Below are 22,749 nucleotides of genomic sequence, written 5' to 3'. Positions count from 1 at the left end.
CAAAAATAATAAAATAAAAATCAAACTGGGAGAGGAAGACCCTCAGGGTTGCTGTCCAAAAGAGAAACAGTTACTATTTACATTCACTCTGAGTCACAAGCAGATATTTTATCTTCAGGTGAGGTAGAATGTTACAAAGACTATCACATTATTTGAAGTTAGAGGACCTGGATTAGAAGACTAATTCTGGGAGCAGCTAGGTGTCAGAGTGGATAGAGCACTGGCCCTGAAGTCAGGAGGACCTGAGTTCAAATCTAGCCTCAGACTAAACACTTGACACTTACTAGTTGTGTGACCCTGGGTAAGTCACTTAACCCCAATTGCCTAAAACAAACAAACAGAAAAGACTAATTCTGTTACTTAAAATATGTATGACTTGAGACAAGTCACTTTGCCTCTGAGGCCCTGTTTCTTCAAGGTAAAAACGAGGAGATCAGACTTCTAAAGTTCTGATGCCCAAAGTGGACCACTGAATAGTATGGTCTGATGTCTAAAGTCAGCAGACGGCTATGATATGGTACGTAGACCAGCTTATACTCAACCAAATGGGCCCCTAGATGAGTGGATCACCTTAAGGGAGACTGGAAGCTAGAGGCCTGAGTCTACCTAGTCCAACCCTTTGATTTTACAAATGAGGAAACTGAGGCCCAGAGAAATGAATGAATTGCCCAAAGTCACACAGAGACATGGGTTTAAATCCAAGTCCTATGTCTTCAAATCCAATATATTTGCAACTCCAGTAATAAAGGCAGTCTGAAGTTTGTCAACTGATTGTGTTACAAATATTCATTTATAAATCAGATATCTAGACCTTAGAAAAATAATCTTTTCTTATAAAAATGGTACTATAAATGATATTTAGGTTCTGTGGTAAGCCCACAAAAGTCAACCTAAACCATGAGGTACCCGAATTATTATATTTTTACTATTACTTAAGAGTTACAAATAGAATGTAAGCTCTCTGAGGGCAGAGTCTATGGTATAGCCAAAAGCATTCCTGTAGCACAGCAGAAAGTGCATTGGACCTAAAGTTAGAAAAAAGAGATTCAGTGACTACTTCTGATGAATACTGTCCATGGGTCCGGAGACAAATCATCTAATTTCTCCAGATCTTAGTTTTCTCATCAGGAAATTGGACTAGATGGCCTCCCAAATCTGTTCTGGCTTTAGATCCTATAGCCATTTTCTACTATAAAAAATGAATTTTGAATTTTCATTTGAAATAATAAAAATAACTGTCATTTGGACAATGTTTTAAGACTTGAAGAGGACTTAATATTTTGTCTTCAAAACCTCATCAGCCAGTCATTCTAAGAATAATAGCATCTATTGTTCCCATCTCATAGATAGAACAACTGAGCCTCAGGAAGATTTATGTGGCTTGCCCATGGTCCCACAAATACTAAGGGTCAGAAGCGTAATTTTGAGCCCATGTCCATTCTAACTACACATTTAGTGTTGTTTCTGTGGTATCATGCTGCTTTGGAACACAACAATCATATTCTCATATTCTCTCCCCACCCTAGCAGAAGCTTCTCATTCCTTCTTGCCAATCAGAAGGAAACAGCTGGCCCTCTCTTACACTTTCATCCAGTGACACCAGTAACTTGATAGTTCTTTATTTGCATAAGAGTAGCCTTCTGAATTGGAGTACGTTATGGAGATGGGGTGGGGAGGTGGGGGGAACACTCTTGTGTGGAAATTTACTCTCCCCAACTTGCCCCAGGATTATGCAGCAATAGGTGAAGAACTACCAGTATTGATTGTGAAGTTGTAACCAGAAGCTTGAATTGTCAGACAGTTACTTCAGGAATGCTGGACTCTCTCTCTCTCTCTCTCTCTCTCTCTCTCTCTCTCTCTCTCTCTCTCTCTCTCTCTCTCTCTCTCTCTCTAGGAACATAGGATATGGAGCTTAGATAGACTTACTGGATCCCTCAATCATTTATAGATGAAGAAACTGGGGCCTAGAGAGGTTAAGTGATTTTCTCAAGAGTACCTGTCACTGCTACTCTGTTACTTAATGCTAAATCCCTTCACTCCAGTGTACCTAAGGCAGCTGCCTTGTTATTGTGAGTCATGCCTTTGATGAATGCAAGAATAAATTTTAAAATATCAAAAGAAGGAAGAAGGAAGAAAGAAGGAAGGAAGGAAGGAAGGAAGGAAGGAAGGAAGGAAGGAAGGAAGGAAGGAAGGAAGGAAGGAAGGAAGGAAGGAAGGAAGGAAGGAAGGAAGGAAGGAAGGAGAGGAGGGAAGGAAGGAAGGAAGGAAGGAAGGAAGGAAGGAAGGAAGGAAGGAAGGAAGGAAGGAAGGAAGGAAGGAAGGAAGGATTATTTATTAAGCACTATATGCCAAACCCCAAAGATACAAAGGAAAAAGCAAATATAATCCATGACTCCAAAGAGTTTGCATTCTAATATGATTGCAAATTCTTACGTTCAAATAAAGGAGAAAGATTCCCAGAGAAGGAATATTTTGGGTTAGGTAGTTAGTGGGATGGGAGGATTTGAGACAGCCTTTCCAGTAGCAATGGTAGTATTTATTTGATTATGGTCCCAGATCTGGAAAGGGAAGGAGAGAAAGAAAATGACAGAGAGAATTTGAAGGTTTCCATATCTGCAGCCCTAACTTCCTTCAAGTTCCAACTAAAAATCCATTTTTATAGCCATTCCTCATCCCCTTTAATACTCTGGCCTTCCCTCTATTGATACTTCCAATTTATCTGGTAATTTATTTGTACATAGTTGTTTGCATGTTGTCTTCCTTATTAGACAGTGAGATTCTTAGGAGTAGTGACTATCCTTTGCCTTTCTTTGCATCCCCAGTGCTTACACAGTACCTGGCACATAGTAGACACTTAATAAATATTTATTGACTGACTAGATGGCTACTTCTTTCCTCAGTTCATGAGAAGAGGCTATATAGGGGTTCCAGCAGTCCTCACCCTAGACATAGGGGAAACAGCCTCATTGTGTGTACCTGAGGTTCGATCTAAATTTTCTGGATGCTGGGCATTTTGTAGGAGATTACATAGTTTTCCCTTTTATCTATGTACCTGTAGGGAGGTTCTATAAAGGATTTCTGTACTGGGTGAGAGATTGGACTAATTTCCTTCCAACTGTATAATTGCTTTGTGTAGTCACAATTCAGGTAGTTTTCCTGTTAACAGATGCTTGTGTTGTCTTAACATAGAGAGGTGGTGAATGGCAGAAGGAAGCAGAAGACAGATGTGAGCAAATAACAGAACTGATAAACACAGAGCTAAAATACAGTTTGAAGAAACTGAAAAAAAGTTTGGTAAATCTCTTTATTTTGGAATATAATTTCATGAAGCTGTCCTAAATTAATTTACAGGGTAGTTTATAAAAATGGAAAAGGGAGCTGAGTAACTACCTAGTCTCTAAATAATGTATCCACATTAGCATTTCAAAGGTTTAATTTTTTTTGTCCGCCTGAAACAGCTTGAATCTACTTTATTGTTTTAATGTAAATGATGAACAAATTTAGTAAGTTAAATGAAACCAGTGGAAAATAAAGGTCTAATTTAACTTGTACAAGGTAGTCATACAATTATGATAAAAGATAAAGAAGCCACATTTGTTTCCAGAATTCTGCCAGATAACACAAATTAAAAAAAAAACCAACCTGCTATATTTGCTTTCAATTTGCTTCACTTTCAAAGGAAAATGAACAAGGATTCTCAAGGTACAGTATATTATACTTATAGCAGCCTTCATGCCTGTAGCGCATCAGACTAGCTTTTAAAATGTGCAAGTTCCTACAAGGACCACCCCAGGTTTAAAAGTCTGCAAACATTTCATGTTGTTTTACTGTTTAATAATGTTTAGAATGTGTTATCTTTTCCTGGACCTTTGAAATCTAATTATTTATACCACTCGGTAGCATTTCCATTTTACTGAAACACACTGCACTCATACCCACCTATATAATTTTTATAAGAGCGAATAGAAAATGGTTTAGTTCTGTGTCTGTTTGAACACAATATTGTGATGTGCAATAATATGTATGGGATAAGTATCACATATATATTATGTCTTGCTGTTGTTAAATTGGACGCATATAGTAAAAATATAATTCTCAAAAAATTCTTTGGTCATTTTTTTCCCACTCCACCCTCCAACTACTGTTTACATACTTATTTTTTTGGATCTTAAATTCTTAAAGACCTTTTCACACTTTATGAGATGTTCCCCCCCCCCCTTCCACAGTAAGATCATTCATTTCCATGCCAACAGCTTCACATTGTTTGGTTTGGTTTTTGAGATTGATTGAAAGTTGACCTACTGTGTTAAGTTTATTTACACAAACACAGTCTCTTGAAAAATAAACTATTGAAGGATAGAGCAGTTAAAATCAAAGGTATTAAATTTAATTTCTTTATGTTTAAATATATGTGTTTAATATGGCCAAGATCTTTACCACAGGGGCAATTAATAGAAAGAAAAGGAAATACTTTACCAGAGTGTGTGTGTGTTCTTGCCGTAATGTAAGTAAAGTGTAATGTATAATGTAGGATTAAAACACAGGATTTGTTTTTGCTGAAGTTAAAAAGATTTCTATCACTCAAACTTTTTTTCTTAGTCATAACAGTATGTGAGGTAATTATTGACCTAATAGTTTTTTTATAACCTTGACTATTTTTCCTCCACAAGTGTTTAGTTTGCCACTGCCAAAATTCATTACTACAAAGTTAACCCTGATATACAGGGACCAGTTATGGAAATATAAAATGTCAGGAATTATATTTGATGAGAAGTGATGATGGATTATTCTGAATCCAGATTTCAGTTTACTTCAAGGGTTATCTTTAGGTTTTGCTTTTAAAAATACTTGCGGGTTTCTTTTCTTTCTTTATTTTTTTTTTTTTTGCATCCTTTCCCCAGAAACAAAACATCTCACAACTTTTTTAAAAAAATTATATTTTTTTTATGAAATTTCCTTTCCTTTTTCTCATCCCCACCCTTCTCATATGCACACCCTCCCCCCAAAAAAAGTGAATGGGGGCGGGACTGGGGGGGAAGAGGAGATACAAATCTTACATCTCGGGATCCTGATGCTTAAAAAAACCTAGGGCCACTTTCCACAAAGCAGGCAGGGATCTGAGCCTCTGCTTGCGCGGCACGTGGACCAGAAACACTTCCTAGAAACAGCCAAGTATGAAAGCTGCCTCAACCCTCCCTGAACTTTGCCTGTAAACACAGCAGCTGACAGTCCTGCATCCCCGCTGGGTGGATCCCACAACTCCGAGGGGAGAATGGCAGTTCTTGTTTTTAATTAGCCAAGGTGAAAAGGTGAATTAAAACTGGCTGCTTGGCAAGCCGGAGCAAGGGGCTGACTTCGGAGGGGCTGGGAAGAGCCCCCAAGGAGGAGGTGGGGAGTTTGGGGAGGGGGTGACCGCGAGTATGCGCGAGAGTGTGCGCGCGTGAGTGTGTGTGTATGTGTATGCGTGTGTGTCTGTGTGTGTATGTATGTCTTTTTTCTGAATGAACAGCCTCGCAGAAAGTGACTGCAAAAGCAGTTCTCGGGAATCTGCAGGCGGTTCCTGGAGTCCGAGAGCCCAAGCCGAACTCCTCCCTTGGAATGTCCCGGTACTCTCAGCTTGAAAACAACTGTCCTAAGTGAGAGGGAGGCTTCCCGTGACATCTCCAAACACAGCTTGACAAATGGCACTTGGGGATCGTGTTTTCTGGTGACAACGGACTAGGGCGCTGTGTGTGACAGAGCTGTTGGAGCTGCCCCTGAAGGAAAAGTCTCCCGTGCAACTCTCGACCCCGGTGGCCAAAGTGAAGACCGGAGGAAAGGGAGGCACTTGTCCAGAGTACAGCATGGCATCCGCTGGGCACATTATCATTTTGGTCCTGGGGGGTTTGCTCTTCGAGTTTGGGATTGGAGGTCATGCAACAGACACCACCCACCCCCGGTTACGTCTGTCGCACAAAGGTAAGTAGCTGGTCCAGGTTATAATTTTTTTTTAAAGAACTTTTGAAATGAAATATTCTAAAGTCATCTGATATGACATGTAAATGTCCCTCAAACCGCTAAAGTGAATGCAAAAACTGTCCTTTTCCTCTGTGCAAAGTCTCTATTTTCATTAATAGTATCACTAATTGATGTCATTCTTATCACACCTGAAACTAGTGTAAAACAGCTCAACAGCATAATGTTGTTTGTGTCTTATAATGGGTCCCTGGTATTTACCAGGTATTTAGATTTTATGAATGAGAAAATTACTAGAAAAGCTAGTATATCTAAGTGCTGGAGCAAGTAGCAAATAGCCTGGTGATGCTAAATCGACCCAGTGGCCACTAAACATGGCAATTTCTGGTAAGGGGGAGAGGAGAAGGGGGATGGGACCCACAGGAGAGGGCTGAAGAGATAGAGGTGCAATTTTGCTTTTGTACATAATTGGAGGTGGGGAGAAGGAAGACAGAAGAATAAGTAGAATTCCAGAGTAGAAGAAGATTTATTTTCCCAGATAGCAAAGCCATCACACTGTAATTAAAATGACTAACTGCCAATAGAAGTCAGTTTCTAATTTAACTGAATTGGCTATTAAAAAACGTGCTTGTGTGTGACAGAAAAATATGTGCAGTATATGTACCTATTTTGATAATTAAATTTATATTGAGTAAAAATATTGGGTATTGTTTATCATTGCCTATTTCTTTTTAATGCATTGCTTTACTGATTCCCCTTCTTCTTAAGAATACCTAAGCAAATCTTCAGCAAAGGAATCCTTTTGGGCAATTGCAGAATCCTAAATATTATATATATTACCAGAAGGTTAGGTCTTATATGAGGATCACTTACAAGCCAACTTAATGCCCAAACATTTTCTCTGTCATTAAATGTATTTGGTGTTACCTGTTTTAAAAACACATTTAGAAAGTGACTTTGCTGACTTAGCAGAAAATTGGAATAAATTATCAGAATGGAAGTATTTGTTCACACCACACCATCCTCTAAGCTAGATAGCGGATGCAGTGATGAAGATTATGTAAGAGGCATTTAAAATTGTGTAAGATTTTCGAGTAAGTATCCTTAGTGTAGAGAGAAAAAAGAAGCATGAGGCAAAACAGTTTTTAACTGCATTTAAAAAAAATACAGCTGGCTTTTTTTTTGCCATAGAGGTGAACAAAAAGGAAAAACTTCATAATATCAGCGAAAATTGTTCTGTGCTTTTAACTGGGTTATTTTTTAGAATAGGAGTTTGACTTTCTAGGATGCTAGCAATTTTTAGGAGATGCCTGAAATTATTGATAGTTAAGGTCCTTTCTAACCATAATTTTACTAATACACTTTAGTAACATAAAAAAATTAATATTAACTTTGTGGAATGGTTAAAATAGAGCACACATAATTGAAAAAAGTATTTAGTATTTGTATAGGAATTATCCAATACATATTCTGAGTTAACTGTGATCAGATATAATTGCAAATAGGGCATAGAAGCACTGGAAAATGAAGAGGAGAATGGCAGAGTGAATGAGATGAATAGAATGATTGTTATTCTTATGTAGACAAGTGGATTAGCTGCCAGTTTTGGCAGTTTACCATGATGGCAGTTCTGCTGTTAAATTTGTGTATTTCACTGTTGGAATAATTGTTTTTCCACAGCTCAGAATCCGTATCCATTCCTCTGAATGGCACATTTATTTTTTCAGTAGGAAGCCTAAAATTTGGTTATAGGACATCATAATTCTTTGATACAACCACATGGGGCTTCAACCTTCATTTTTTAAGTCTTAATTTTGATATCAGGCTCTCTTTACTAGTATGCTTTCTCCATCAAAAGAAGACTTGAGTTTATTGAGAGACATACTGTGGTATGTAACTGTTATATACTTAATTACAAAAGATACGTGATTTCCCTTGATACTGTTTTAATTCAATAGTTTCATCTGGAAAATAACACAGTACACACACATTTACATATATATGCAGTGTCAAAATGAGTGAACATTTGTATAAAAGCCATATATCTGAGGCTATTTAGTTGAGTACCTTAATATTCCATTTTTACATGTAGAATTGTAACACAGGATATGCATTTGTTGTCTGGAACTTGGGTATATTTCTATGTAGCACAGGATGTGGAGCACTGTCATAATGAGAATAGAAAGCCCCACCAAACCAATGTGACATTTACCTATGAAAATTCTGGATCCTCAATGATGTATATATGTATACACACACACACACACATAATGTGTGTATATACATGTATACACACATGTATATACATATGTGTATATATACACGTGTGTGTATTCTGCTGTTTTTCAGTCATGTCCCACCCTTTGTGAACTCAGTTGAGATTTTCTTGTCAAAGATATTGTAGTGATTTACCGTTTCCTTCTCTACCTCATTTTACAGATGAGGAAATTGAGGCAAACAGAATTAAGTGACTTGGCCAGGGTCATACAGCTGTAAGTGTCTGAGGCCAACTTTGAGCTCAGAAGATGGATCTTCCTGACTCCAGGCCCAGCACTCTATCCACAGTGTCACATAGCCACCCAAGGATAGACAGACAGATAGATAGACAGACAGATCAGATAAACAGAGAGACGGACAGACAGACAGATAGATAGATAGATAGATAGATAGATAGATAGATAGATAGATAGATAGATAGATAGATAGATAAAGATATCTATCTATATGGTAATGAATAAATTATAAGATATAGGATATATGATAATTATTAAAAATGTTGTAGTAAGCAATGATATTGACAAGGTGATGATTTCACTAAAGGTAAATTTTTTACCATACTTAAGGTAAGAATGAATGAGAACCTATTGAAGAAATAATTAGGTCACATCCTTTGCATGTGTTCATGAATGGGATTAGAGATTTAAAATTGAGAAGGATCTCAGAACTCATATAGTCCAACCTCCTCGCTTTACAGATGGAGATGTATATTTGTCCTTTTTCTCCAAGTGTTTCTAGGATATTCTTGAATCTTATTTGTACTGCGGTGAAATTTACATGGCCCAGTAGTGATTGGGAAGAAGGGAGATGTTGGAAGATGGAAAGGAGTACAAGTGTTTATCCCTAACCTCAACAAGACTTCTCAGGAAGTTCCAACTATGTGAGCAGCAAATTGTCAACAACCAGATACAGTGAATAGGTGAATGGAATTCAGGAGTCCTAACTTGATATAAGACTAAGAATTGGGATCTATCAATCTTTTGAAAAGGGGTGACTTTCCAAGTGTTACAGTTGCCTCTGCTACTCTTTTGTAAACAAACTAAACAGGAGTATAAGGATGATGAATAGTAGAGTTTAGAATGTAGTGATTGGTTTGAAGGCACATGGGCCCTAGAATTTCACTTTAAAGGAACAATGTCACTTCCTGAAGAAGAAACAGCAGAAGGCAACCACAGAGAGCCGTTTTCGGTAGTGTCAAGTAGTAGTTACAAAGATGGAGAGAAGCTACAGATATAGTGTTATGGAGGCAATAGAGGAGGGAACTTAGGAGTTTCAACAGGCATGGTGGAAAAGTACAGGTGTAGAGCAGCCAGTGTTTCTTCCACTTGACTATTCCCTACTACTCCTTCAGTGACACTGGCCTCCATGCTATTCTTCACACAAGACATTCCATCTCCTAACTCAGGGCATTTTCACTGGCTGTTCCCCAAGGGTGGAATTTTCTCTTTCATTTTCATATCCTAGGTCTTCTGGCTTCCTTCAAGTCCCAGATAAAATCCTTCCTTCTAAAATAAAACTTTCTTGATTCCTCTAAATACTAGTGCCTTCCCCTCTGTATTAACTCCACTTTTATCCTTTATATATTTTTTCCATTTGACTGTGAGTTCTTTGTGAGCAGGAACTTTATTTTTATTTCTTAGTGTTTTTTTTTTAATATGTCCAGAGCTTAAAACAATGTCTGGTACATAGTAGATGCTTAATAAATGCTGGTTACCTAACTATACCACATTGCCCCAAAGATATGGTTTTCTCTCTCTCTCTCTCTCTCTCTCTCTCTCTCTCTCTCTCTCTCTCTCCATTCTAATCTTGATCAACACATCATTTCTGAAGATCCTGTTTTCTAAAGCCAAGCTAGATAAGAGAGGTACAAGAGGGCAGAAGAGAAGTAAAGGAATGAGGGAACAAAGTAGGGAGAAAGGTGAGCATAGATAGCTATGAAGGGTTGTCTACCTACTCAGGAGTTGGTGAATAAAATAAAAACCTTTCAAAATAGAATAGCAACATTCTTTGATCTCTCTTCACCCCATCTGAAGATCTGTATAACTGTGATGACTTAGTATTAACTCACTATATAAAGATATCTCAAAGGCTAGAAATTAATCTTCCTTGTGGGAATTGACACATGTATACATATGTATGTGATATACATATTATATATGTATATTTGTACACATATATGTATACATTATATACACATAAAAACTTAGCATCTTGTATGTATACAATAACTTGTTCTAACTTAAAGTAAGAGTCATAAAGAAATTATAGTATATGTCCTTGAGTTTCCATTCTATTTCATATAGGACATCAACATATTGCAGATAATATGTTAAAATATATGTAAAGCTATTTCAAATAATTACCAACTTTGTTAAAGTATTAGTATTCTATTAAAGTATTAGTAAAGTATCATTAGGGAGTATTATTGAGGCAAAATAATGAAGAGTGATAGATAATCTGTCAGGGTCAAGTCAAAGTTCCAGTAAAATAGCTGGAAATAAAAGTTAAGTATGGGAGCTGGTAAACTCAGTTACTACTCGTCAACATTTCTGAATGTCTATTCTCCTTTTTTCATGAAGTCTTTGGAAAGAACTTATACCAGACGATCTCTAAGGTTCCATCTACCTATAAAACCCAATGATACCATGAGTGGAGAAAGAAATACCCTTAGGTAATGGCATGGATATATTGTTGAAAATCAGCCATGATGATATCAATGTAGGGGGCAAAGAATGTTAATCTCAAAGAGCATAAAACATTATAGACCACCCTGACTGCTAGGTATAGATTGTTATTTATTTTTGCTCCAATTCTCATTGTTTATATGGTTGATTCTCAGTTACTAATTGTTATAGTTACTAATAATAACTCAGTAGATAATTATGCAATTCATAACATTTTCAAAGTTTATTGGCAAGATTTACTCATGTCATAAAAAACATAGTTTTTGCTTACTTGTTTTATGTAATCTCTGAAGTCAACTAGGTGGTGTGGTGGATGGAGTGCCAAGCTTGGAGTCGGGATGACCTCAGTTCAAATTTGGCCTCCAACACTAACTAACTGTGAGACCCTGGGCAAGTCACTTAACCCAGTTTACTGGGTTCCTCATCTGTAACCCATTTTACTCAGTTCCTCATCTGTAAAATGAATGAGAGAAGAAAATGGCAAACCACTCCAGTATCTTTGCCAACAAAACCCCAAAAAGGGGTCATGAAGAATTTGACACTACTGAGAAATGCCTGAATAACCACAACCACAACCACAACCACCACAACAACAACAATAACAAAACTTGATGTATTCTCGGTAAATCACACATTCTAGAACTTTTTTACATTCATAAGAAAAAATAAACTAAATTAATAGATGTTTTCCTCATAGTTTAGAATAACTTAATGCTGAAGGAAGGAGTTTTCTGTTAGTTTAAAGACTGAGTTACCCTTATTATATCCAGAACAAAAAGTTAAAGTTGATAAAATAACAGGTACTTTTTCCTTACTCCACTTTATAGTTCCTTAACCATAAATAGAGATTACTGATATAGACATACCCTATGTACTTTCTGTAACTGGCTTCCTCCCAAATCCTAGGAGCATAGAATTTTGGGAAGACAGTTTAGAGATTAAGAGATTTATAAACGGAGATACTTGTATTTTAAGAGATTACATGATGTGCCCAACCTCATGAAGTCAGTAGCAGTCCCAGCATTCAGGTAGAGGTTTGTTGTTTTTTTTTTTAAATTTAAATGTTCTATTTCTTTTACCATACTACCTTTAATTGGGTCACTTCTCACACACACACACACACACACACACACACACACACACACACACTCTTACAGGCCACATGATGTTAGTAGTGAAATGAGCTGGATTTGAGTTGTGCCTTTAAGTTACTGGCTAAGACACACACCATAGGCAAATCTTTTAATCTCCCTGATCCTCAGCTCCTTCATCTATAAAATGGGAATAAAGACACTTTCAGTATCTACCTTCTAGAACTGTTATAAGGCTAAAATGAGAAAATCTATGTAAAAGTGTTTTGAAAACGTCAAATCTCTGTTTTCCTTTCTCTACTTACACAGCCACTGCCCTATTTCAGGTGTACCTTAAAGCCCTTCACAGTCTGGCTCCAGACTACCTTTCTAGACTCATCATACACTGTTACTCCCCTTTCATGTGCTGTGTGGACCAGCAGGCGTGTCTGCTATTCCTCAAACATAAAATTCTGCCTTTCTCTTCTGTGTTTTCGCCTAGGTTGTCCTCATGCCTGGAATAATTAGCAACATTTATAAAGTGCTGACTATGTGCCAAGGCCTACTGAGTGCTTTGCAATTGTTATCCATTTGATCCTTTCACATTGGGTGGTAGGTGCTCTTATTATCCCCATTTAATAATTGAGGAAACTGAGGCATACAGAGGCTGATTGACATGCATATACATATACATACACACATGATGTCTCCTCTGTCTCCTTCACCTTTCCAAGATTGCATGATTTTTGTCTCTGCAACCTCAGCTTCTAGACCAGTGCCTGGCACATAAGAGGTGCTTAATTAATGTTTATTGATTAATAACAATGATAATGATGACAATTAGGTGGCATTCCTAATCCCTTTAAAAACATTAAAATATGTTTTAAATATGCACAGAAGTCTGTAACAAAATAAACTTTATGATATAAATTCTGACATACTTTCATCTTCCCTCAAGATCATCCCTACAGATTTCTCCTTTCATCCCAGAGAGCAAACTTAATAGGTAACTAAGACAAGAGGTCACCTGCCTCACATATGTGCTCCTACCTGGCCCTTAGGAGCTTCAGGCAGCTGGGGCTGTGTGTCATTCCCAAACATTCCTATAACTAGCTCTTTTTTGTCCTTACCTAATTAAGCCCTCAAGCTTTATAAGATCTCACTTTCCCAGACACTCCTGGAGCGTTATGGCCTCTTCAGTCTAAAGGATGAGAAAGTCCCAAGTCTGAAACAGTCATTCCATAAGTATTTATTAAGATCTCACTGTGTTAAGTGCTGGGAATAAGAAGCAGTCCTCAAAATAGTCCCTGCCTCAAGGGCTTCACATTCTAATTGAGGAAACAGTTGACCAGTTCCATCCATATGAGGACTCACTGCTGGCCACTTGGTGGCCCAGTGGTCTAAGTAACTGATGGACTTTGTTAGGAAGACTCGAATTAGAATCTAGCCTCAGACCCTTCATAGCTATGTGACCCTGGGCAAGGGACTTAACCTTTGTCAGCCTCTGCCTCCTCATTCTGTAAAACGGATAATAAAAATAGTACGACCTCCCAGAGTTGTTGTGAGATTAAAATGAGATATTTGTACAGTGGCAGCTAGGTGGCACAGTGGGTAGAGCATCAGGCATAAGCTTCAGAAAGACCTAAGTTTAAATCTGGCCTCAGACACTTACTAGCTGTGTGACCTTGGGCAAGTCACTTAACCCTGTTTGCCTCAGTTTCCTCATCTATAAAAAGAGCTGGGGAAGAAAATGGCAAACCACTCCAATATCTTTGCCAAGAAAACCCAAATGGGCTCATGAAGAGTCAGGCATGAAGGAAAGCACTGTAAAACAACAGCAATTTTTCTAAAACATTTAACAAACTTTAAAGCGCCTATATCAATTGTAGCTATTCTTATTATTGCTAAATCACTTTTCAGCTGGGATTGAAGTGTTTCAATTCAAGATTCTGTCATCATGTATTACTTTTATTGGAAGTATCTTTCTCTGAGAGAGCTTCCTAAAGGTAGGTTTTGTGGATAATTCACTGTATAAAACTAGAAAGCCACTGCTAATACGATCGATAGGTAAATAATCATCAAAGTAAACATCAGTTTACTATGCAAAGAACCCAACAAAAATTTAGGCAGAGCTTCTAATGAGACACACGTAACCTAGAAAACTTCACCCAGTGGGATTAAAGGACATCTAATGTTTTGTTCTTTTTCTTATAGTAACTGGCATCTGTGTGGAATTTTCTGCGTATTTGTCACTGACAAATAATGTGTTTGCAGAACACGTAACATCTGGTTAGTGGAAAATTTCAAACAATGGACTAAATTTTTCAGTTTTCATTTGAATAGTTGGCGCTGAAGATAAATGCTTCTTAGCAATAGAGGGATCAGGGCTGCTTTAGTATTAGGAAGAGCAGCAAACAGTATTGGGAGAAAATATTTTGGGACAGTTTTAACAATTTCATTCTAATGGACCTAATTTTTTTTTCCCTTGGCTTAGTTTGTCAAACCTACTTTCAAGAATTCTGCAAAGAGAGGTGGCATGGTACATGGGAAACAACACTGCAGATTCAGAAAAACTGAGTTCAGTTGCTGTCTCTGCTGCCTACCTGGTAACGAGGCAAGGCACGCACCTTCCCTTAGCTTCAGGTTGTATTTCTATGAAAGGAAGAACATGAGACAGCATCTAAAATGTCTTCTAGCTCTAATTCTTAGGTCCTAAATGATAACTATATGATCTATACAGTGACTAAACAGTATGTGCTATAGATGGACAATTTTGTGGGACACCATATTTTAGTAATTAAAATATATTCCAAGAATATTTTGCTAATAGAGTGATCTGAGGTATATAATGATTGATATAATGATAACGTCTGAACTATTCCCCTTCTGCACTAAATGAAATCATTTGGTGGTCTCGGTCTTATGAATGCTGAATAAATGACCAAACCATAAAACCCATCAAGGTTAGTGAAAATTAAGATAGGCAACATCAGTACTGTTTAAATAAAGTATTGAACAATTGTTACCCTTTCATCTCATCTGATGGATCTGTAGAAATAAGAGTTGAAGCTTCTTATTGAGCACAGTTGGGAAGAGATGCTTTTACAGCTGTACATTTGGTTACATAGAAAATTGTAGTCCCAGCATTCTAGCAGCAGTGCTGGATATGCGTGTGCATCCTTCTGTCCAGACTCACATTAATGTGCTGGAATGATGCCATAAAGGCTATCTCAAAGATGAGCAACAAAGCTAAAGGGATAATATCTGGGATGAGTTTATCTCCCAAATGGGTAATAAGCTTGCAGATAAAATATCTTTGCTTCACTAAAGAGGGCCAAATGGATAGTATTATAGGGAAACATCTGATTAAATATGTTCCTTTAGCAAATACCTTGAAAACTTATTGAGATATGAGAAATATGAATCTTCATTGGCGTTTCAGTATAAAGTTTAAGTGCCATTTCAAATATAAGGATAATTAGTAATTCATTGACATTTTAGATGTATTGTTACCTTTAAGCATAATTTTACTGATATCTTTTGTTTTTACATGATCTGTATTTCCCATTAAATCCCTACCCCATCCTTTACTAGAAAGCCATCTCTTATAATAAAGATTTTTTTTAAAAGAGGAAGAAAAACAGATGATCAAAACTAATAGCAGGAAAAGCAGATGCTATATGCAATGGTGTTCTTTGCATTCAGTAATAGTTGTTTGTGGACAAACTAGTATAGTTGTTAATAGTTAATAAATTATTAAATATATAATAATAAACTATAAACTAATAAAATCATTAATAAAAATGTTAAACCTATTAACATTCCTAGAAGTCTAAGAGAAGTTTTACCATTTGTGGGTGAATTAAGTTTTGTCTATTCAACAAATAAAAGTAAAATGCAACAAACTTCTAGGTGCTATTTATTCAGTGTTAAAAAAAAGTCAGAATCCTAGATTTTAAGGAATTTACAAACTCCTAGAGGGGAACACAACATGCTATCAGATAAGCCTAATATACTCTCCCTTTTTCCTCTAAGAGAATATACAAACCCGCCAGCTTGACATTTAAAGCCTTTTGTAGTCTAGCTTTGGCATCCCTTTCCAGGTTTGCTGAACATTAGCTCCTCATGCATACATACTGTTCTGGCAAGGCTCAGATACCTGGTGTTCTCTGAACTTTATAGATCAATTCCTAGTTCAGTACCTTTGTACAGGCTGTGTAGCATTCCTAGAAGGCACTTCCTCCTCCTCTTAGAAATTCTAGCCTCCATTAATTCTCAGTACTGCCTCCTAAAATTTTAGTCTTTCCTGGTCCCCTTAATTAGTAATTCTCTGTCTTCACCACATTATCATGTACATGCTTGTCTATTCACATGTATTAGGGTGGGAGAATTTAAGCTCTTTGGGGTGGGGGGGCAGAGACCATTTTTCAACTTGTTTTTATATCCCTAGCACTTAGCATATTTTCTTCCAAATGGTAGGCAACTGCCTGGCAATATTTGATGCTCAGTAAATGCGTATTGATTGAAATACAAATCAATAGTTGTGCTGAACTGCTTCCTTTCCCCCCTCCCCTTTTTAAATCTTTCTAACATTGTAATGGAATATTGTGCTATAAGAAATGACTAGCAGGATAATTTCAGAAAAATCTGAAAAGACATATATGAACTGAAGAAGAATGAAGTGAGCAGAACCAGAACATTATACACAGTGACAGCAATATTGTACAATGAACAACTTGAATGACTTACTATTCTCAGTAACACAACCATCTGAAACAATTGCAAAGGACTCATGATGAAGAATGCTGTCCATCTCCAGAGAAAGAACTGATGGCATCTGCATAAAGACCAAAGTATACTATTTTTAAGTTTCTTTTTTTTAAGTTCAAGTTTTATTCTGCAAAATGACTAATATGGAAATGTTTTACATGATTGCACATGTTCAACCTATATAAGATTGTTTACTGTCTCAGGCAAGAAAGAAGGGAGGGAGAGATAGAATTTGAAACTCAAAACTTAAAAAAAATGTTTAAACATGTTTTTATATGTCATTGGGAAAAAATAAATTAAAAAAAAACTTTGTTACAAAGAATGTCTCAGTGGTTAGGGGAGGAATGTGTTCAGAAATTAATGTGATGCAAAAGTTATCAGTAAAAATAAGATTATTTTTAAAGTGCTTCTGGAATTCAATTGGATAGGATTAAGAGAGCTAGGCAAAATTTTCTTGCAAAATTTATGGTGGAACTAAACACTTTCAGGTGGATTATCAGAGGTTTCTCATAGGAGGTAGTACTTAAGTTAAATCTGGAAGGAAGAAAAGGATTCTTAAATAGGGAAAGAACACATTCCCAGGAAGGGGAGGAAGAAGTGGGAGACTATATTTAAAGTTCAAGGACCAGCTTTTGATTAGAAGATAGAGTACATGAATGGGGGTAACATGAGAAAGGTAGTTTGTAGCCAGATTTCAGAGGGTCTTAAGGTCTAGCCAAAGAGTTTATATTTCATGCCAAAGACAATAAGGAGCCATTGAAGATTTTGGAGCAAGGTAGTAACATCGACCTACAGAAGAGCATTTTGGCACGTGTGTGACAATGGATTAGGTTATCAGTTCAGTAGTCATCTAGTAAGAGTCGGAAGATGAATAGTAGTTGTAGTTGGTGACTCCTTGCAAGAGTGAGTGATGAGGCAACTAACTCTTGACATTATATTAGCAGCAAAGAGATCTGTTGGTTTCTTGGGACGTGTGTCCAGGATATAATGACAGAGAACTCCCCATGTTAGAGCTGATAACCACCACTTAATTCTGGTGAGTCACATGGGAAGAAATGATACTGCCAGAAGAAATCTATGAGGTGTTGCTAAAGATTATGAAGGCTTGGCCAAGAAAATGAAGACCTCAGGGGCACAGATGCTGTTTTCACCATGAATCTTGGTAAAGGGCGTGAACTTCTGAAGAGAAAAGGAGATTTCAGATGCTAAATAACATAATTTAGACCAGAGGAATTTTGTAGATATAGTTTACATAGATTTTCAGAAAGCATTTTATAGTATTATCTTTGTGAACAAATTAGAGAGCCATGAGTTAGTAGTGCAGTTACATGGTTCAGAGATTCAAAGACTAGTAATCAAGATTCAGTGTCAAATTGGACAAAGGTCTACAGTGGAGTACCCTAGGGATCTGTTCTTGGACCTATACTGTATGACATTCCTATAAGTGGCTCACATAAAGGCACTGATGATATATGTATCAAATTTTGGGATAACATGTAGCTAGGAGAGATAGTGAACATGAAGGCAGTATGGTATTGTGAAAATAGCCATACCTGTAGAATCAGAGGACCTGCATTCAAATTCTATCCCTGTCACTTAATACTTCAGTGAACTTAGATTAACTCATTGCCACTCTGGGTCTCAGTTTCCTCATCTCTCAAATATGGAGGAGCAAATATAATGTTTTCTGAGGTCTCTTATAGCTGTAGTGTTGTAGATCTTATAGATTCAGTGTTGTAAGACATATCTTGCCATGGTAGAATGTTTGGCTGAATTTAGTGATTTTAAATTCAATGAAGATAAGCATAAAGTTTTCAACTTCTGTCAAAAAGTCAACTAAGACAAAGGTTTATCTGAAAAAAAGATCGGGGGTTTTAGTGAATTTCCAGGTCAACATAAGGCAATGGTATAACATGGCCATCAAAAAAGCTAATGTAGTTTTAAGAGGAATTAAGTGAATCTTAGCATTCTGGACTAAAGTGCTGATAGTCCTAAGACAGAACACATCTGTATCATTGAATTCAGTTAAGGGTATTACATCTTAAGAAGAAGATGGGAAAACTGCATAGTTTCCAGAGGAAGGTAATGAGGATAACGAAGGGCCTCCAGCTGTGCCAAATGAGAATTGTTTGAAGGAACTGAAGAATTCTTGTCTGGAAAAGCAAAAAAGCCTCAGTGGGGAAATGATAGCTGTATTCAAATATTTGAAGGATTGTAACATAGATAAAGCATTAGACTTGTTCTTTTGGGCCCTAGAAGGCAGAATCAGGATGAATGAGTAGGAGTTGCAGGGAAGCAGGTTTATGCTTAATAAAGGACAATAAGACAAAAAGACAAAAAAAAATGATAACAGTTATCAAAAAGTATGGTGGGCAGCCTTGGATATTAGTGAGTTCCCTTCACTGAAAATCTTCAAGGAGTGCCTTACTATTTCTCAGGTATGTTGTGATCCAGTTAACATTGGATTAGATGACCCTTTAGGTGTCTTCAAACTTAGAAATTCCATTATTTAATGAGTGGAGAAGCTGGAAATAGCAAATTAATAGTCCATTTGAATAACCCAAGGGAGAGGTGATGGAAGCCTGAAAAAAGGTGCTAGTAATGTGAGTGAAGAGGTGAGAGATGACAGCAATATTATGGAGGTAGAATCAACCAGACTTGTTAATTGATTAGACTTGGAGGGTGAAGGAAAAGGAAGAGTTAAAGGACAGCTATCTGGTAAGGAACCTGAGTGATTGGATGGATAATTGTGCCCTCAATAGAAATAGAGAGGTTTAGATGAGAGGAGGCAAGGTGATATGTCCATTTTGGACATGATAAATTTGAGATTGGGTGAAGCATCCAAGTGGAGCCATATAGCAAGTACTTAGAAATGCTGGATTACAGATTAGGACTAATTACATAGATTTATAAGATATTTGCATAGAGATGACTATTTAATCCACTGTAGTTGATGAGATCACTGAGAGAAAATATATAGAGAAGTAGGCCCAACACAGAGCCTTGGTGAGAGGATAATGATGACTGAGTAAAGGAGATTGAGAAAGTTATCAGGGCATGACTAGCATCCCTCCTTGTTCTTTCTTAAATATTAAATATATTTTCTTTACTTTCACTTCTCATGCAAGTCATTGTTTGCAATGTGCTACAGCTACTTTTATGCCTGCTACAAATTTCTCCATTTCCCTTTGTGTTACCTGTAATTTTGATTCTTTTGAGGTCATAATTTCCCATGACTTGCAGGCATATAGAACCATTGGGAGAATATTGGTGTCAAAGAGATGGGCTTTTGCAGCAGTTAACATTTGTTACTGAGTCACTGAAAGGACTGAGCTATGTCCCAAATGTGTTGAAGCTCGATTCTTTCCTTCCATTCAGTTCTGGGTTCAGCTTTTGTCCATCAAGAGTAGTGTATAAAATATTGGATTAATATATTGATGAACTAGCACAAAAGTCTGCCTTCCCAATTCTGTGGGATTTTATTTTAATCCTTTTTGTTCCTCTTAGTGTGACTAGTTAGATCAATTTTGAATTATCTCGGATTTCCCTGAGGCTTTATGGTGTTCTGGGACTTGGTGCAATTAGTACAATGTAATCTTTGAGTCAGATCATTTGGAGAACCTTACCATCAATAATGAATCCTTCCTTTGTTTGCCCTGTTCATATAATATCATACATAAGAGTGGAGAAAGCCTTAGGGGAGCACATGTCTCCCTGTTTTGTACCTCATTTGATGTCCATACTCAGTGGATTGTTCAACCAAGTTATCTCCATATTTACATCTGTTGTTGAATATCATGTAATTTTAATGTATGTGGGGGAGACACCTTGTATGAGAAGAGCTTTCAAAACTAATTTTTTTCTACCGTTATTTTTTTAATCCAGAAATGAATTTTTTTAAATGAATCCTGTTGATATCGTTTGTTTTCATAATCACCTCGATTTCTCCCTGTATTTCTCCATTTCTCTTCCTGTGCCGTGTCAGAGGGACATCCCATATAACAAAAAATTTTAAAGTAAGAAAAAGTAGAACATGAGAAAAATAAATCAACTTAACTCAATACATTGAGAAAAGTTAGAAGTTATGTGTATGTGTATATTATGTGTATGTGTTATTATATATGTGTATATATTTATATATGTGTGTATATATATATATATATATATATATATATATATACATATGTATGTGTGTGTGTGTGTGTGTATATATATACACATACCCTCCAACTCTACAAAGGGATGGGATGGGAGGGAGGAGGGTGGGAAGTGTTTTCTCTTAACCCTTTTTGGGAGCTACCTTTGTTCCTCATAATTTTGTAATGTTAATTTTCAATTATTCTATGTTATTTTGATTTCATTGTTATAGACATCGTGCATATTGTACTATATTGTTTTGTTTTTCCTGTGGTTACTTGACACAGTAAAATCTTATGTTCTATATATAATTCTTGGTAATTTATAGGACTTTAAAGACATAATCTTCTGCAGAACACTGCCTTTGAAAGGATGGCTATCTTTGCCTGTCTTTTTGAATTTTTACTCGGGGAAGAATCCTAAATGATAACAATATCTATAAGCAAAATTTCTTGATGATTACACACTTCTCTGTGAAAACCCAGAAGATTTAGTGATTTTTGTAGTGATTTGTAGTCAGGTTATGAGAAAATTAATATGACTGTTAATGATTTGTGGAAACATTACCTGCTAGTGCTTTAAACAGATGAATGAAAAAATGAAAGTAGTATTGCTTCTATTTTAATTTCACATATATTCAAATAGTGAACTCCAGGAGGAAGAAACTTTCTCAACTAGTGCTGGTTGTTACCTTCTCTGCAATTTTTGGTCTTAGAGAGCTGCCTGAAGGACTGAGGGATTAAGTGATTTGCCCAAGGTCACCCAGCCAGTAAATGTCAGGGACAGAACATGAGCTGAGGCCTTCTTGGTTCTAAGGCAGGCACTTCTTTATCCCCTCTTCAGGCTTCCTCACAGCTGAATAGATATGCATGCACATAAACCACAGCTATTTATACTCAGGTCACAGTCAGTTTTGTCAAGTGTAGTTCTGTTTTCTGTGTTTCAGAACTCAGTGCAATATTTAAACAATGTTTTGTCTGCAAATTGAAACTTAGGGTTGTTTTATTTTTTTAAATTGAAAGAAAACTTAGTAACAGGCTTTTGACTAGCCCAACCGGTAAAATTATGAATAAAATTCATTCATTTGGAGGAGTGTTTCCCAAAGGGAAGTATATGAGATAGTTCCAGAGAAACTGGAATTGTGAAACTCTGAATAGATATGCTTATCTGCTACCCAAAGACAACAGAGGGTTAAGTATAAAGGGATGCAGAAAGCAAGGATTTTGCTTCCTCCTCTTATCCTCCTTCTTTCTCCAACTTTTAGATGTGATGCCCTGCTAATAAGCAGCTGAGGCCTCCAGGCTTCCTCCCCTCTATCTCATCAACTGGATTCTCTCACACTATAATCATTGTTTTCTCTTCCTGGCTAGCCTTTGAGCCACCTGCCCTTCCTGGGTTATCACCTCACTGCCTTCCCTCCCTTCTTATTATCACATCATTCCTTGCCAGCTCTTCAGTGTTACCACCCCAACTCTACTTTTCCTTTTTCCCTATCTGAGCTGTTCTGTTGTCTTGCCTGAGGCCAGAAGTGAATCACAACTAAAACAGAAAAAAAAAACAATAAAAGGAGCACATTTATTTTAAATCAAATTATAATGATCTATCTTCCCTCTTACATTGTTCTCATCTATAAATTCCAAGTAAAAAGGAGATATAATTGTTAACTTTTAGTTTTTTGTTTAATCATTTTTTTAAAGGCAGAAAGTTATTAGAGTAGAACTCAGCTTTGGTTTAATAACCAAGAGCATCAAGGACTCCACTCTGATTCAGTAAATAATTAAGCTAGCCTTCCAGTACTTTCAGTGCTGATAAGCTCTGTTCAGATTGGACCAACCTTAGCTAGAATTTCAATATGG

General features: G+C 36.8%; 1 protein-coding gene across 1 annotated transcript in view; it reads left to right on the top strand.

Annotated features, from left to right (window-relative positions):
* The first annotated feature begins 5,167 nt into the window (after positions 1–5,167).
* Positions 5,168–22,749, top strand: part of SEMA3E (semaphorin 3E) — a 345,931-nt gene continuing 328,349 nt past the window's right edge. The window contains exon 1 of the mRNA XM_020999789.2: positions 5,168–5,958. Coding sequence (XP_020855448.1) covers positions 5,844–5,958 — 115 coding nt within the window. The 5' untranslated portion in view covers positions 5,168–5,843. The remainder of the gene's footprint in view (positions 5,959–22,749) is intronic.

The sequence above is a fragment of the Phascolarctos cinereus genome, unplaced genomic scaffold (genome assembly GCF_003287225.1).
Source record: "Phascolarctos cinereus isolate Bilbo 61053 unplaced genomic scaffold, phaCin_HiC Scaffold_1;HRSCAF=81, whole genome shotgun sequence".
Classification (NCBI taxonomy): Eukaryota; Metazoa; Chordata; class Mammalia; order Diprotodontia; family Phascolarctidae; genus Phascolarctos; species Phascolarctos cinereus.
The sequence above is the reverse complement of the archived record's forward strand: the minus strand, read 5'-3'. Positions and strand labels throughout refer to the sequence as shown.